Source organism: Xenopus laevis, chromosome 1L (assembly GCF_017654675.1).
Source record: "Xenopus laevis strain J_2021 chromosome 1L, Xenopus_laevis_v10.1, whole genome shotgun sequence".
NCBI lineage: Eukaryota > Metazoa > Chordata > Amphibia > Anura > Pipidae > Xenopus > Xenopus laevis.
In genome coordinates, this window is record NC_054371.1 from 28,739,977 (window position 1) to 28,755,566 (window position 15,590).

The following is a 15,590-nucleotide window of genomic DNA, read 5'->3' on the forward strand; positions in this document are numbered from 1 at the left end:
CAAGCTACTGTTTTATTATTACAGAGAAAAAGGAAATTATTTTTAAAAATTAAAATGAGTATATTATAATAGATATAATAGAGTCTATTATAATAGACTCTACGGAAGATGGCCTTCCCGTAATTTGGAGTTTTCTGGGCTTTTCGATAATATTACCCATGCCTGTTTAGATATACGCCTTTTTTTAATTATGGACTACGCCGATAAATGAAATGGCAGATTCGTCATTCCTTTTTGCAGAATTATCTGTTTCTACCCAAACAATTAATAAGGAGCTTTAAAAATAAAACTATAAAATGAAGCATATTTAATAATGATGTTTAGCATTCTATAAACAATCATAAGGTTTGTTCAGACGTTCCATGCTAGCTCCCTAAACCAGCGTATAATTCCAGGCAGCCTCTTTACGTGGCGTGGATGGGAAACGATCCCTGGGCCAGCTCTGCACTGAGATAGCAAGTAGTGAGGGGCTTCGCACAGCATTAAAATGTGTCTCTAAACATTTCCTTGGACATAAGCAGTAGCTTCAGGCCCACGCACATTCCTCAACACTTAACAGTGAAACTTGTTTCCTGGCAATAAAATTATTATTTTTATACTGAAAAAACGGGAAAAAAAGTTGTAGGAGAAACCTTCATTTTTTTTTTCTTTTACACTTTACATATTCAAAAAATCGGTGTCAGTTTATAGTTGACTTTACACTTTACTGGGAGAGAGGGGAAACTGAAGAGCTGCAGCGGCAGCCAAATTATTCCTGCCATTTACTGAGGTCTCCTGAGTCCAACATGGCACCAGTTAACCCTCTCTTTGTTCAGCTGAGGCTGTAAACCTCTAATTATTCTGTACAGAAAACTAGTATAAACTAATATCCCAGGAAGTCGATAAAGGGGTAGTATTTTTATCATCCCTGCGTTGATACAGGGAGCACACAATGCATACTAGGTTAACCATTTTTCTGCAAGTCCACAGAACTCCAAATTTATCTGGTCAGGCTGTTTGGGGCAAAACTAGAATTTTTCCTTTTTTTTCTTAAACTCAAATTTTTTTCAAGATTTATTAAAGCCCGATGCTGCAAAAAAGCACAAATCCGAAAATCCTCCTTCTCGGACCTACCGAGGTTGTGTATAAGTCAATGGCAGAGGTCCCTATCCTATTTGAAATTTTCTGTGGTCTGCTGCTGGAAAATCCGACCTTTTGGGCAAAAATCTGTAAAATTACGGCTTTTTGGGAAAAAAGCAAAAAAAAATTCAGTAATTCTGGAAAAAAACGTACTATTCGGATTTTCGATCGATTTTATCAGCTTTTTACCCAAACTGATTAAATCAAGCATTTTAAATAATAAATAAGGTAAAATCGGGTATGGGAGTTTGGTCGTGTTTTTTTAATTTAAATAATGAGATAAATTTGGATTTTTTTAAATAACCCCGAAGTTTGAATATTTCGAGGCCCCTTGTGCCTTGACAGTTAACTCTTTAGGAAAAGAAAGACACATCAAGTTCTTAGTTAAACTATACTTTATAAATTAGAAAAAAAAAACCAAAGTATTAAAAAACAGATATTCACAATTTCATTGGAAAAATACATAATGTAGCTTATGCCACGGTGCCAGATTCTTATGAATCTACAAACTGCAAGGTTATTAAAGCATTGCATCTTGTGTTAAAATAAGGCCACAGTAAAGCAGATGCTTATATGGTTTCTGGGAAAGGCACTGAGTCAAGATGAGATAAAACCATGATTTTGAGAATTACCTCTCTTGGATTAACCCAATCCGAGGTTCTTCAGTTGTAGTTGGACTACTATTCCCAACTGTCTGGCAATGCATAGACTGATACAAACAAAGATGAAGGGCCACAGGTTGCAAGAGCATAAAAGTGCTAGAAAAAAGTCTTACCTCCCCACCCAACATAGGATATTGCTAACTAAGCAGAGGATTTGATGACATGGATGATGAGGAGGGTAAGAGGCAGGATGGAGAATGGCAAAGCGATAAGGAAGCTCTGTACTGTACATTCATAGCCCTGGACACCCAGGGAACCTAGAAACAGCCCCATGCAGTCAGTGGGGCCACCAAGAGTCCGAACTTGGGATCCCCTTTCATAGGCCCCTCAACTTGCCCAGAAAGCTTAGTCATTCCATAGAGAATATAAGGAGCTATAACATAGATATAAAACCTATACGGCATATAGACAACATGGATACCATGGACAAAGTCTGCAATTGTTTAAATCCTTTTTTTGGTCACAGTTTTGCTGGTGCAGAATAAATGAGAAACGTCAATATTCAAGCCCCCAGGGTGTAACGGTGGGGTGATCATAGGAAGCCCCCCCTTTGACTTATGGAGTCCCCCCACTGCAGGCAGCCGCGGAGAGCGTCCAACCAGGCAGGGCACAATAATATGGGTAGAAATAGGGGGTCTGAAGGGGAAGCAGTGATGGGCGCAGGACCTCCCCCGGCTGGTACTGTCTCTGATCGTCCCTCACCAGCACTTTCACGGCTACTTTCTTTGCTGCAGGGGCTGCAGCAAGAAGGTCGGCAGCCATCTGCCTGCGCTTGGTCTTATAGCGCCTGTTCTGGAACCATATCTTCACCTGGGTCTCTGTTAGTTTAAGGGATGCAGCCAGGTCAGCCCGCTCGGGGCCAGACAAGTATCGCTGGTGGTTGAAGCGTCTCTCCAGCTCGAAGACCTGGGCATGGGAGAATGCAGCCCGGGAGCGCTTCTTTCTCTGCTTGGGGGGCTCTAGCATCAGCTGCTCACACTTGGGATCCTCATCTGGAGGGCTAGGATCTGAAAGGGGGCAATGTAGAAAGAAGACACAAAATTAGGGTTAATGGCCTGTTTTGAATCTCTAAATATACGTATAGAGGTGAGGCACAATTTTCAGCAGATTCAATGGTACAGTATTAGACAATTTCTGTGCCTACCCTCAATCAGAACTTCATTGGAGTTATGGTTACATCTGTGCAGCACAGAGGGGGTTAAATTATACATTGCCGGCTCTGTTTTCTTCCAATAGTCTCTGTTATTAATTGCTCTGCTGATAACATTATTGACTTTCATAGACTCGGGCTCAGAAGTGGCAGTGTCTCTGCAAGTAGCAAAGCTCCGTGCTCTGCAGGCTGCGCTTCTTTCTTCCACTCTTCTTTCAATCAGGAGCAACAACTCTTGGAGAGACCATTGCTTTTCTCTAAGTGAACTCAGCATAGGACTGCAATGTGTGGCAGCTGGGGGGCACAGGGGCTTTAAAGGAGAACTAACCCCTACAAATGAATATGGCTAAAAATGCCATATTTTATATACTGCCCTTATTGCACCAGCCTAAAGTTTTAGCTTCTAAATAGCAACAATGATCCAGGACTTTAAACTTGTTACAGAGGGTCTCCATCTTGGAAAGTGTCTCAGTGGGCTCCGAGCAGCTGTTGTTTAGGGATTGTCGCAAATTATCAAGCAGAAAATGAGGTTTGTCTGTAATATAAAATGATGCTACAGGGCTGATTATTAAATTCTGATGCTAATTGCACTGGTTTCTGTGCTGCCATGTAGTAATTATCTGTATTAATTACTAATCAGCCATATATTGTGACATTTCTATTCTATGTGTACTGTATATTGTGAGTGGGTCCCTAAGCTCAGTAAGTGACAGCAGCACAGAGCATGTGCAGTGAATCAGCAGAAAAGAAGATGGGGAGCTACTGGGGCATCTTTGGAGACACAGATCTTTACTGCTAAAGGGCAGTGGTTGCCTTGGGCTGGTACACAAGCCCAAAACATAAAGTACAATATTTCTAGCTGCTTCTTTAGTTAAGCTTTAGTTCTCCTTTAAAACTCATGGAGACACAGCAGCTTCTGAGAGTAAGAATTGTAGTACAAGAGTCTGTGGAAGTTAATAACAGGTCATGAAGCTGACGGACCAGGTTGTGGATCTATAAATAGCACTGCAAATTTTTAATGCATTTTATTTAATTTATTTATACATTTATTTATTTATTTATTTATTTAAAGACATAATTAAAGAAGAATGAAATCAAACATTAACTAGAACACTGGGCCCCCTCTTCCCAAGTGCAGAAAGAATGCCCCAGAACTGTCTTGCTCCCCTGTATCGTTGCAGAAAATCCAGAGCAGCAGGGTTGGTGTCACCCGTGACTCATGCCTTGACTTCCACACAGCTTTGCATTTTCTGCATCAGTACGGGGGGATTAGGGGCTACGTTGCAGCGGTTACGGAGGGCAGGGGCTACCGAGGAAGCAGACCCTGCGGCCCAGGAGGTATAGGGGGCCTCCTGAGGTCCTACTTAATGCGCAATTTCAATATATATAGGTATATTGTTCAATTTTGGGGGCCCTAAATCAAATTTGCTGTCGGGCCCAGTAACATCAAGTTACGCCACTGACGGACGGGATGGGGGAGGGGCAGAGGATCCCTCGCTATGAATGTCTTTCATTCTAATAGCACACAATAAGTTTCATTAAAATTTGAATGGGTAATAACTCTCTTTAATATCCCTTATTCTTAAATAATAATTAAACACGTGGCACAGCATATATCAAAGAAGAACCCAGGAAAGTTGCTTCTGTGGCACCACCAATCATGATGTAGAATTTACAAAGTGTGGCAGCTAATTGGTTAAATGGTATAGGTACAAATAATTCAACAATCAATTAAATCAAATACTTAGGAGTAAGCCACCTGGAACATGTTCAAAATACTGCACTAAACTCTGAATAGCCAAAATATTAATACAGGTACGGGACCTGTTATCCATACTCAGGACTTGGAGTTTTCCGGATAAATAATCTTTCTGTAATTTGGATCTTTATATCTTAAGTTAAATAGAAAATCATGTAAACGTTAAATAAACCCAATAGGCTGGTTTTGCTTCTAATAAGGATTAATTATATCTTAGTTTGGATCAAGTACAAGCTACTGTTTTATTATTACGGAGAAAAAGGAAATCATTTTTAAAAATTTGGATAAAATGGGAGTCTATGGGAGACGGCCATTAATTTGGAGCTTTCTGGATCCCATACCTTTAAATGATAGGCAGTATCGCATGTGAAAACATTTACTCGGTGCACAAAACAATCAGAAAAATATACCATGTCCTTTCAGTATGGGATAAAAATTGAATAATTTTGTGCACCAAATAAACGTTTTCATGTGCGATACTGCCTAGCACAGGAGGTACAAATAATTCCCAACAAATCTATTCATATTGAGAGCTGGGATATGTTATTAATATTATTGTACTTGATTGTCGTGTGTGATCATTGCACATCAGATATAGGAGGAGAAGAGAAACAATAGCTGGAAACACTAGACTGGCTCTGCAATTCCCTTTCTCGGGCGGTTAGAAACCTCTGGCACGTTCTTTGCAGTGCTACGTGTATATCAGAATGATCCCTTTCTCTCGCACAAATGCATGCTCGCTCTCCACGCTCTTAAATAAACCACACACAAATACTACATAATCACACACATTGCCGACACACACACATATTGTATAACACATAACACACACACACAATAACCAATTCATATATTCTTACACACTCACGCGTTGCACATTTAATACACTCACACACCTTTTTTCAGACACACACATAACAAATTACATATAGAGACACAATCTCAGCGCCCTCGCTAGTTCTACCGTATGTTCTTATATTTCTAACTAACCTTGTGTGTGAAATGTTCTTCATCTCTTTAGACTATTGAGCAGGACCCCTCTAACCCTACTGTTTTTATTCTGCAACCCTTGTTTGTTTATCCTTGTAAAGTAACTTGTTGGCGCTCTCCAGATCAGTGTTTGTCTCTACCTTTGCTAATCTCATTGTCTGCTGGCAGGACAAGGGTTAATCCGGGCTGTGAGTGTTAGCGCTCCCACCAGTGACAAATGTCTGGCCCAGTGTATTTGAGGCAGTTATATAATAATCTGTTAATTTGCCCTGACCACTCGCACCAGTGTAGGTCAGATGTTAATTCTGCTTAGAGAAAGGTAATATTTCATAGGGATAAAGGGCAGAGGTTATCCCTCCACGGGGCCCTCTCCCACTGACTTCTGTTCCTTTTGTCACTCACAGAGCAGCCGGCAGCTAATTATTAATCTATCCTGTGGGATGGTGGGCCCCTGTGGGGAGCCCCAAATATCCACTGTAAATCAGTCTTAATCGATTCTTCATTCTGTATTGTATACACACTGTCATACTGAGGCCGGAAAATTCACAAACTCTACCCAAGTACTTTTCTCATTCTGCTGCCATGATTACAGAGAACACATTTGCTACCCTTATTTTGTTTGTGGTTCTGAGTGTAATACAATGTTATTGTAATGTTAGTGTAAATTATGTTCATATTTTGTTGTAAAGTTTTAATAAAAAACTCTTGTACTTGTCCCTATTCCTTTCTTTTGTTTTTATTTTATATAAATGTGTTTAATGTGAATGCTTCCCGTTCCAATTAGTTCTTGTATTTTTATGTTTGATGTTTGTATATAAGTGCTTTATAAATATGCCTTATTGATAATATCCGTATGTATAATTCATATACACATATATATATATATATATATATATATATATATATATATATATATATATATATATATATATATACATTTTCACTCTATAAAAAAATAATTAGGTAATTAATAATTAATAGATCATTTCTCAGAGTGCAAGTTAATTTTATTTTAGTGTTAGTGCAGAGCTGAGATTATATATATATATATATATATATATATATATATATATATATATATATATATATATATATATATATATAAAATCTCAGATCTGAACTCCAAACATAAGTGATAAATATATATATTTATGTAATCTAAATAATCAAAAACATCCATGGTGTGCCATGGAATTGTTTATATTTTATATATAAATATATATATATATTTATTTAATCTAAAACATCCGTGGTGTACCATGGAATTGTGAATATTTTATATAAAAATATATATATATATATTTTTTTTAAATACAGTTTCAAGTTGACTTGTGGATTTTTTTTTTTAAATATACAACTAAATTATTGGTATTCCTAATTCCTAGAAGATAATTTGTGTGTGTATATACAGTATATATATATATATATATATATATATATGTATTATTTATTTTGCAGAAACTGAATGGAAAACTGATTGAATGTGTGCTATATTTCAGTTTATTTTCAGTGCCCTTCAAGCCTACAAACAATACTGCAGTGGGTGAAAACAATATTCCCATATCATTTAGGTACATTTATAGTATTTGCTACTCAATTAAATATCTGAGCTAGGATCGATTTAGAGGAGAGAAATGGGCTGTAGAGATGAAAATAAAGTTGAAGCAATTTACTACCTAAGACCAGATTGTGTTATTCCTGACTAGGAAGCAACTCTCCCCAGAAATGCTAAAGGTTTTTCTGATAAAGGTAGTGCTGGGCTAATATAAACGTGCAATGCGCGTTTAGGGAGAGATGCAAGACGGCTGCTACACCCGAAATAGACAGTTTTCTCTGATTATAAAAAGTTCATGTGATTCCCCCCTTCCCTGATCCCCTGGGACCCCTCCCCAAACAGTGAGTGGACACACAAAGGGGAATTAGGGGACACCGCCAGCCTCTTACACATAACATCAGTTATATTGGGCAACCTCTTTGCCTCTGCCACTCTGAGCTGCAATATTAATGAACTAATGATTGAAACCAATTACACATGTACTGACTGAATTGCATTGTTATCAATAGCAGTTGTATAAGTATTACTATGCTTATTAATAATAGCAATCTGGGATATGTTCTAACAGTCCAGCTGGAATATTCTAGCAATGAAACCTCATCTAAAGAGCAGATATAATATGCTCCTTATACAGTACAAATTACTGAATTACTAATTAAAATATCTTCAGAGCCCTGCTTGCTAATTGAATAGTTTTATGGTTTTAGATTTATATATAAATAGTGCTAATAATGTTACACATCTAGACAAAAATGAGTTATTTAATAATTTCTGATGGATAGATAGATAAAAGATAATATATACAAGCAATGTATATAGAGAGAGAGAGAGAGAGAGAGAGAGAGAGAGAGAGAGACAAATAGATCAATATAGGAGTATATCTATCTATCTATCTATATATATATATATATATATATATATATATATATATATATATATATATATATATCAATAATAGCAATAGTTGGATAAATAGATTTTTGATATAAATAGATTGATCGACTGTAGTCCAATATATAAATAAATGTGGATAAGAACTTGGTCAAACGCAGTACATATAAATTGGGCTTTTATTGATCCAACATGAAACATGTAGTGGATCAATAAAAGCACAATTTTTGCAGCAATGTACTGCGTTTGACCAAGTTCTTATCCACATTTATTTATATGGAAGAGAGACGAGGATAATAGGAAGTTTGAGGGTAAATATATAAAAGACAAAGAAGAGACAGATAGCAAAGTAGGCAAAGAAGCCAGAGAAAACTATATACATATATATATATATATATATATATATATATATATATATATATATATATATATACACACACACATACATACAGCCATATACATTCCATATAAGATACATATAAGATACATATATTAAAAGTTATATCCCAGTACCTGGGACGCCAGCTCCTATCTCGCAGTCGCTGCAGCCTGGTGTTTCCTCCTCATCCTCCCCCTTGACTCTGGCCTCCAGTGGCCTCTGATTCTTCCTCTCCCCGTTATCCCTCGGCCTCCCCAGTTCTCCCTCCTCACTGAGAGCAGAGTCTGAGTCCCACCCAGTCGGCTCTCCCCCGGCTCCTGCCCCAGGTGCCCCTCCACATGGGGAGCCCAGTCCTTCTGCCTCATTCTCCCCGAAGATCCTCCAGCAACAGGCGGGTGAGACTGCAGTGGCCAGCCTGGGGAAGGTGCGGGCACGCTCCTCTTTCCTGTTCAGTATGGCCTGGATGGAGAATGGAGTCAAACTGCTCGAACTTCGCACAGCTGCCATTGGATCCAGTGTCTGGTACCGAGCGACTCCTGGTTCTTGGCACCAAGCTCCCCAAATGGATCCCAAGATGGGCACTAGATGGGCAGAGCGGCCAGCCTTGATCCTGTGTGGGCCACTGGGGGAAACATTGGCTGCCCAGGAGGTATCCAGTGGCCCTCTGAACATAAAAGGACCCGGGCGCAACTACCAGTTTATCTTGGCAAATCTACTGATCCACAGGTCTCGTTAAGGACAAGCCACAGTCTTCTTTGCTTGTAGCCCACTCCCTGGAGTGGTGGGTCAGGCACAATATGGGATTGGCAGCAAGTCTGTCAAATTGTAAGGTTGCCACAAGGGCTGTCTGTCTGTAGGGATGTCAACCTGCAAGTCTGACAGATCAGGAAAGTGTCCCCCTTGCAGGGCCAGTAGTCACTGTAGCAAAAACGTATCAGCCGCAGTACAGCCAATAGTTAGTGCTGACAGCCTTCAGACAATGTGCAGGAGCCGCAGGCTGAGTTCTGAGCCGCTGGATCACTGGCATTAGATGCTGCTGCCTGCACAGCCCCTCTCCCTCTTCCCTCTCACCTGTGAGTGACAGCTGCACTCAGAGCACTCCTATTGGTTGAATCCCACACCACTGTGGCAGCTCATTGGCTGCTCTTCTGTGGGGAATGTTGAAATTAGAGTGAGTCTGGAGGAGGATGACATTTTAACCCTTCCCAGTCTCAGAGCAGCAGTCACTCTTCTCCCAGAGATGCTTATCTGTTTATTTACATAGCAACCAAATAGAACATTGGAACAATTTGTTGTGGAGTCCCAGCTGCGCTTATCCCTGATATCTGAACTAAATATAAAGTCATGATAGGGAATATACAGGGATATGAAGGAAGATACAGCTAATCCCACTCTATCAGTATAATATGGAATTCCCAGCAATGTGTCCCTCTCACTGGCACAAGCACAGCACTACACACAGCTTGAATGGTTTCATTTACACACTCAGCACCCCACTACACACAGCCCTAATGGTTTTATTTACACACTCAGCACCCCACTACACACAGCTCGAATGGTTTTATTTACACACTCAGCACCCCACTAGACACAGCTCGAATGGTTTCATTTACGCACTCAGCACCCCACTACACACAGCTCGAATGGTTTTATTTACACACTCAGCACCCCACTAGACACAGCTCGAATGGTTTCATTTACGCACTCAGCACCCCACTACACACAGCTCGAATGGTTTTATTTACATACTCAGCACCCCACTACACACAGCTCGAATGGTTTTATTTACACACTCAGCAACCCCCTACACACAGCTCGAATCGTTTTATTTACACACTCAGCACCCCACTACACACAGCTCGAATGGTTTCATTTACACACTCAGCACCCCACTACACACAGCTCGAATGGTTTCATTTACACACTCAGCACCCCACTACACACAGCTCTAATGGTTTTATTTACACACTCAGCACCCCACTACACACAGCTCGAATGGTTTCATTTACACACTCAGCACCCCACTACACACAGCTCTAATGGTTTTATTTACACACTCAGCACCCCACTACACACAGCTCGAATGGTTTCATTTACACACTCAGCACCCCACTACACACAGCTCTAATGGTTTTATTTACACACTCAGCACCCCACTACACACAGCTCTAATCATTTTATTTACACACTCAGCAGCCCACTACACACAGCCCTAATGATTTAATTTACATACTCAGCACCCCACTACACACAGCCCTAATGGTTTCATTTACACACTCAGCACCCGACTACACACAGCTCTAATGGTTTCACTTACACACTCAGCAGCCCACCGATCGCTTATATGGCTCCGTCTGGCTTCCCAGCTGCACCAGGATAATCCCACCAATATTGAGAAATACTGGGAGGGAGAAACAAATGACAGGGTAGTGTGAGACTGGCCCGAATTGCTATAGAACTTTATGTGTGTACAATGATCTGTATTCATCTGAATTAAAGTTTACAGCACACACATAGACAAACACAGAACCACACATGTATATATAAAGTACAATGGATGTGTGATTGCTCACATTCAAGCTATAGTGACGGAAGGGAAGACATTTAGGTACAATACCATGCATGGGATTAGCTATTTATTTTCTTTGACACCCTCCTCATATACTGTCCTATTGTAATTAGTGTTAGTTTTATTATTCATTTTGTAAATGTCTGTCTCTCTATTTAACACCTTATTTTCTTTCTTTCTTCGATTTATCTGTTTCATTTTTACACATATACAATCTATGCAAACTACTGATATATATATATTTACATCACACAAATATATATATATATATATATATATATATATATATATATATATATATATATATATATTATATATATATATATATATATATATATATTTATTATTTTATACATACACACATAAATTAAATAATGAGTGGGTACCTGGGATTAAAACATTTATACTATTATTTATAGAGAGACAGACACATGACAAACTATATATATATATATGTAACATATATATATGTAGTATTTTTTCCCTTTCTCTCCCTTTTTACAAGATACACAAATACATACACAAACTCTATTGTTTATATATATATATATATATATATATATATATATATATATATATATATATATATATATATATATATATAATTGAGAATTAGAAAAATAGATATGATTAAAGCATTGTATACTCTATGTAGCTGGTTTATTCTTATATACAGACATATGACACACTGACACACTGATAGATAAAATATTGATTTTCCATTGAATATGTATATAGCCTAAATTTGATAGATGATGACAGATAAAAAGATAGATTATAGTTAAATGGATAGATAAATAGATGATTGATAGATATACCATATATGTGTGTGCTTATGTTTGTCAGCAGCCCAGATATTGCTTTATATGATATAGTCAGCTTCCCAGCTGTACAGAGAAAATCATTTCTATGTATATTACAGAAATATGCATTGATTACTGTAATTTAATAATTATTATATGTAATATTTATTAATGGGGTCTCATACTCCTATACTCCCTATACTGCCCAGTCATTATTAGTATTATATGGAGACTCTGAGACATTCTCCCGGTAAATGTTTATATTTTCTTCTTTCTTTCTTTCTTTCTTTCTTTCTTTCTTTCTTTCTTTCTTTCTTTCTTTCTTTTTCACTCTCTCTCTCTCGCTCTCATTGTATCTTTCTAGGTATAGATTTATAGATATATATATATATATAGAAATGTATTCATTAAAATGCACATGTACATGAATTAGTTAGAGGGTACCTGGGATTAAGACGTAATAATAGATAGATAGATAGATAGATAATAGATAGATGATTGATAGATAGACAGACAGACAGACAGATAGACAGATTCTAGAATTAAAATTGAGCGCATCCCATTCTATTCCATCACACACACACACACACAATGGCCTGACATTGGTCTAAATGGCAGGTCGGGCACAAGGTCACACATTATAATGGTGAGTCAATATGTATGTTAAAATGTTATGTGTATAACTATTTATATGTCTCATGGGGTTTATGTACATATATGTGTGTTCATGTACTGTATGTATGTGTGTAGTAATGTGTGTGTACATGAATAAAGATATACATATGAGAGTGTGGCTAATGTCCTGTGCAAAATGCAGCATTTGAACGCAAACCCAAAGCCCAGCAGATCCCATGCCCATCAGGACTTGTAGAAGAGCCGCTTAGACTGAGAGCTATTGCCAGTGAGTCCAACTTGGCCCTGTGGATAAGAGACAAGAGTGACACACAGACACGGGATCTGGCAGACAAGCTGGGTGGTCTATGTTTATTTATACAGAGCTAACAGTGCCCCTCACTCACCTCCCCAGTTCCCCCATACTGTGCACCCCGCATAGCACTCTTCCTTCAGTTTCCTTTCACCCGAAGGAAAGATCTCAGCACAGTCAGACTTTTCCTTTAATTCCCCCTGCCACCAAGTCAAATTATTGCCCAAGGTTCATGGGGCTCTGATATGGCTAACAAGATGGCTCAGTCCTGCCAACATGCCTTGCAATCTGGGCACAATCCCATCCACATGCCTTGCTGTTTGGGCACACTCCTACCCACATGCCTTTTTATTGTGGCACAATCCTATCCACATTCCTTTCTATGTAGGCATAATCCTACCACATACCTTTGGGCACAATCCCATTTGCATGCCTTTCTATCTTGGCACAATCCTATCACAACTGTCAACTCCCCCAGATTTCTTGTGAGTTTCTCAGTTTTGAACCCCCATCCCATAGACTCCAGGCACGACAAGCGATTCCCCCAATCTTTGCAATTTCCCCTTGGAAAAAATTCTGTGTGCATGCGCACTGAGCCTTAGAGTTGCTGTAAGTTTCAAGTACGTGAAGAGCGTGAGGGTGCGTGAAACGCACAGTTTATCATGGCCGTTCAGTCTCAGCAAAAAAGTAAGCAAATGCTTCTATACTGGTGCATGCAGTTTCTCTTTAATCGCTACTTACTATCATGGTGCTGCCTAGGGAAATTGCTGTCAGCCCCGGCCGGTGCAAAAGCCGAGTGCAAAGCCCGAGAGAGCTGGTGGTGGGGGAAGAGAAAGGGGGGTCTGGAGCTGAATAGAAAAATCACTCTGCTTTGCATATAGTGAGTTGCTGCAGCCACACTTCAGAAATCCCAAAGAAGATCAGTAATATGCAGCCTCTGCTTTGACACTTGAAAGTCAGAGGCAGAAGGTCAGGAGCCCTGTAAAAAAAAAGGTTTCTCTGTCCTGCAGACTGAGTGTGAGTGCAGGCAGCCCGCAGAGCTGGAGGGACTTTAGCTTAGAGGCAGAGGGTGGTCTAGAAATATATCCAGTTACTGACCATACTAAACTACTGCAATCGTCCCTTCTGAAAACTGCCCTGCTCCCCTGTGTGTGTGCTCTTAGTGCAGCTGGTTTGGCATTACAACTCCCAGCACCCTGCATGCTTTAGTTGGCAGTGGGTGCCAGGAGTTGTTTCATCGCTGCTTAATCTTAACGACAGTCGTTTTAAAGCGGGGCTTTCAGTTAATGCAAGAGCTATGCCTCCCTGAAGAAATGAAAAAATTGCGACTCATCCTGGAGCCTATTGATTTGCTGGTATCTGCTTGCCTTGTATTCATAGCGTGCTGACACGTAGTCTCAACTGGTCTCCTTTGTTTTACAGTATATTGAAATTCCGTTTTACCTTACGTCAGAACGTGTACAATAAACTCTAAATAAAAATGAAATACCTCTAATAATAATAATGATATAAAAAAAAAAAATGTGTAAAATAAAGTTTGCATGCATCTAGTAACGCATAGCAACCAATCAGATGTTTGTTTTCAAACAGCTGACCACTACATGCTGCTTCCTCATTGGTTTCTGTGGAACAGGATTAGGACTTCACATTATACAGCACAAAGGTGTGAGATTGAGATGGCACTAAAATTTCTTTTTTTATTTCCCAATTTCACACTTAAGGTGACAGACAGAGTCTGCAGCTTATTGGCCTGTGTATGGGGCCCTCTGATCGATATCTGCCTGAAAGTCGGGCAGATGTTTGAACAGGACTAAAAATCTATTGGACCACATCTGTTCTTTAATGCGGTGCCGCTTTCCGACCGCCCATTTACCTTTCGTTATGATCCAATCGTTGGGCCCTAGGGCCCACAATCGGATCTCTCAGTGTATGGCCACCTTAAAGTGATACTGACACTAAAAATTTTCTTTTCAAAATATTAATCTACAGTACATTAAAAGTTGCCTATAGCTCATGTTGATAATTTTTCACTGATAGTTCTGATTTTGTAAGTAATTGCTACATGAAGTTCCTAAACCTGATTGTTTGTCCCTTCTCAACCTGTCAGTAAGGGCGTTATTTATTAAAGTCCGAATTTATCTCAATATTTTCTGAAAAAAACTCAGACCAAATACGCACAGGTTTTTTGGCTTATTTAATAATACACTTTCCCGAAAATTTTCATCCGATTTTTGAGATTTTTTCGGATTTTTTTTCATCTAATTTTCACGATTTTTTCGGATTTTCCACCCGAAAACTCAGAATTTTGCCCAAAAACTTCGGGGTATTGCCCAGCATACATCAAAAAATCATTGGGATTTCTCCCATTGACTTATATGCAACCTCAACAGGTCTGAGATGCTGGATTTTCAGATTCAGACTTTTCCATCCTCAGGGTTTAATAAATTCTGCAAAATTCTTGATTTTTTTTAAAAGTCACATTCGGAGTCAGGAACTTATTTACTGAATTTCGAATGCAAAAATCACGAAAAAAATTTGTGATTTTTTTTTCTAAAATCGGACTTTTAAAAAAAAATAACACATTTTTCTGAATTTATTAAACTCTGAGGATGGAAAAGTCTGAATCTGAAAATCCGGCATCTCAGACCTGTCAAGCTTGCATATAAGTCAATGGGAGAAGTCCCAATGATTTTTTGATGTGCGCTGGGTTTTTGGCAACACCCCGAAGTTTTCAGCGTTTTCGAGCAAAATTCAGAGTTTTCGGGTGAAAAATCTGAAAAAATCGGAC

The 15,590-nt window shown here is 38.9% G+C and overlaps 1 protein-coding gene across 1 annotated transcript; it reads right to left on the minus strand.

Annotated features, from left to right (window-relative positions):
* Positions 1-1,371: 1,371 nt before the first annotated feature.
* Positions 1,372-9,522, minus strand: nkx3-2.L (NK3 homeobox 2 L homeolog). The gene is made up of 2 exons (XM_018228732.2): positions 8,640-9,522; positions 1,372-2,788 (listed from the first exon to the last, which is right to left on the minus strand). The coding sequence occupies exons 1-2, from the start codon at positions 9,175-9,177 to the stop codon at positions 2,337-2,339; spliced, it is 990 nt and encodes a 329-aa protein (XP_018084221.1). The 5' UTR covers positions 9,178-9,522; the 3' UTR covers positions 1,372-2,336.
* Positions 9,523-15,590: the final 6,068 nt, after the last annotated feature.

What these genes read in the sequence shown, in the direction of transcription:
- nkx3-2.L (XM_018228732.2), bottom strand. Translation starts at nt 9,177, where the DNA reads ATGTTCAGAGGGCCACTGGATACCTCCTGGGCAGCCAATGTTTCCCCC. An exon ending in GATAGGAGCTGGCGTCCCAG is followed by an intron (nt 2,789 to 8,639) that starts GTACTGGGATAT and finishes GCCCCCTTTCAG; the next exon opens with ATCCTAGCCCTCCAGATGAG.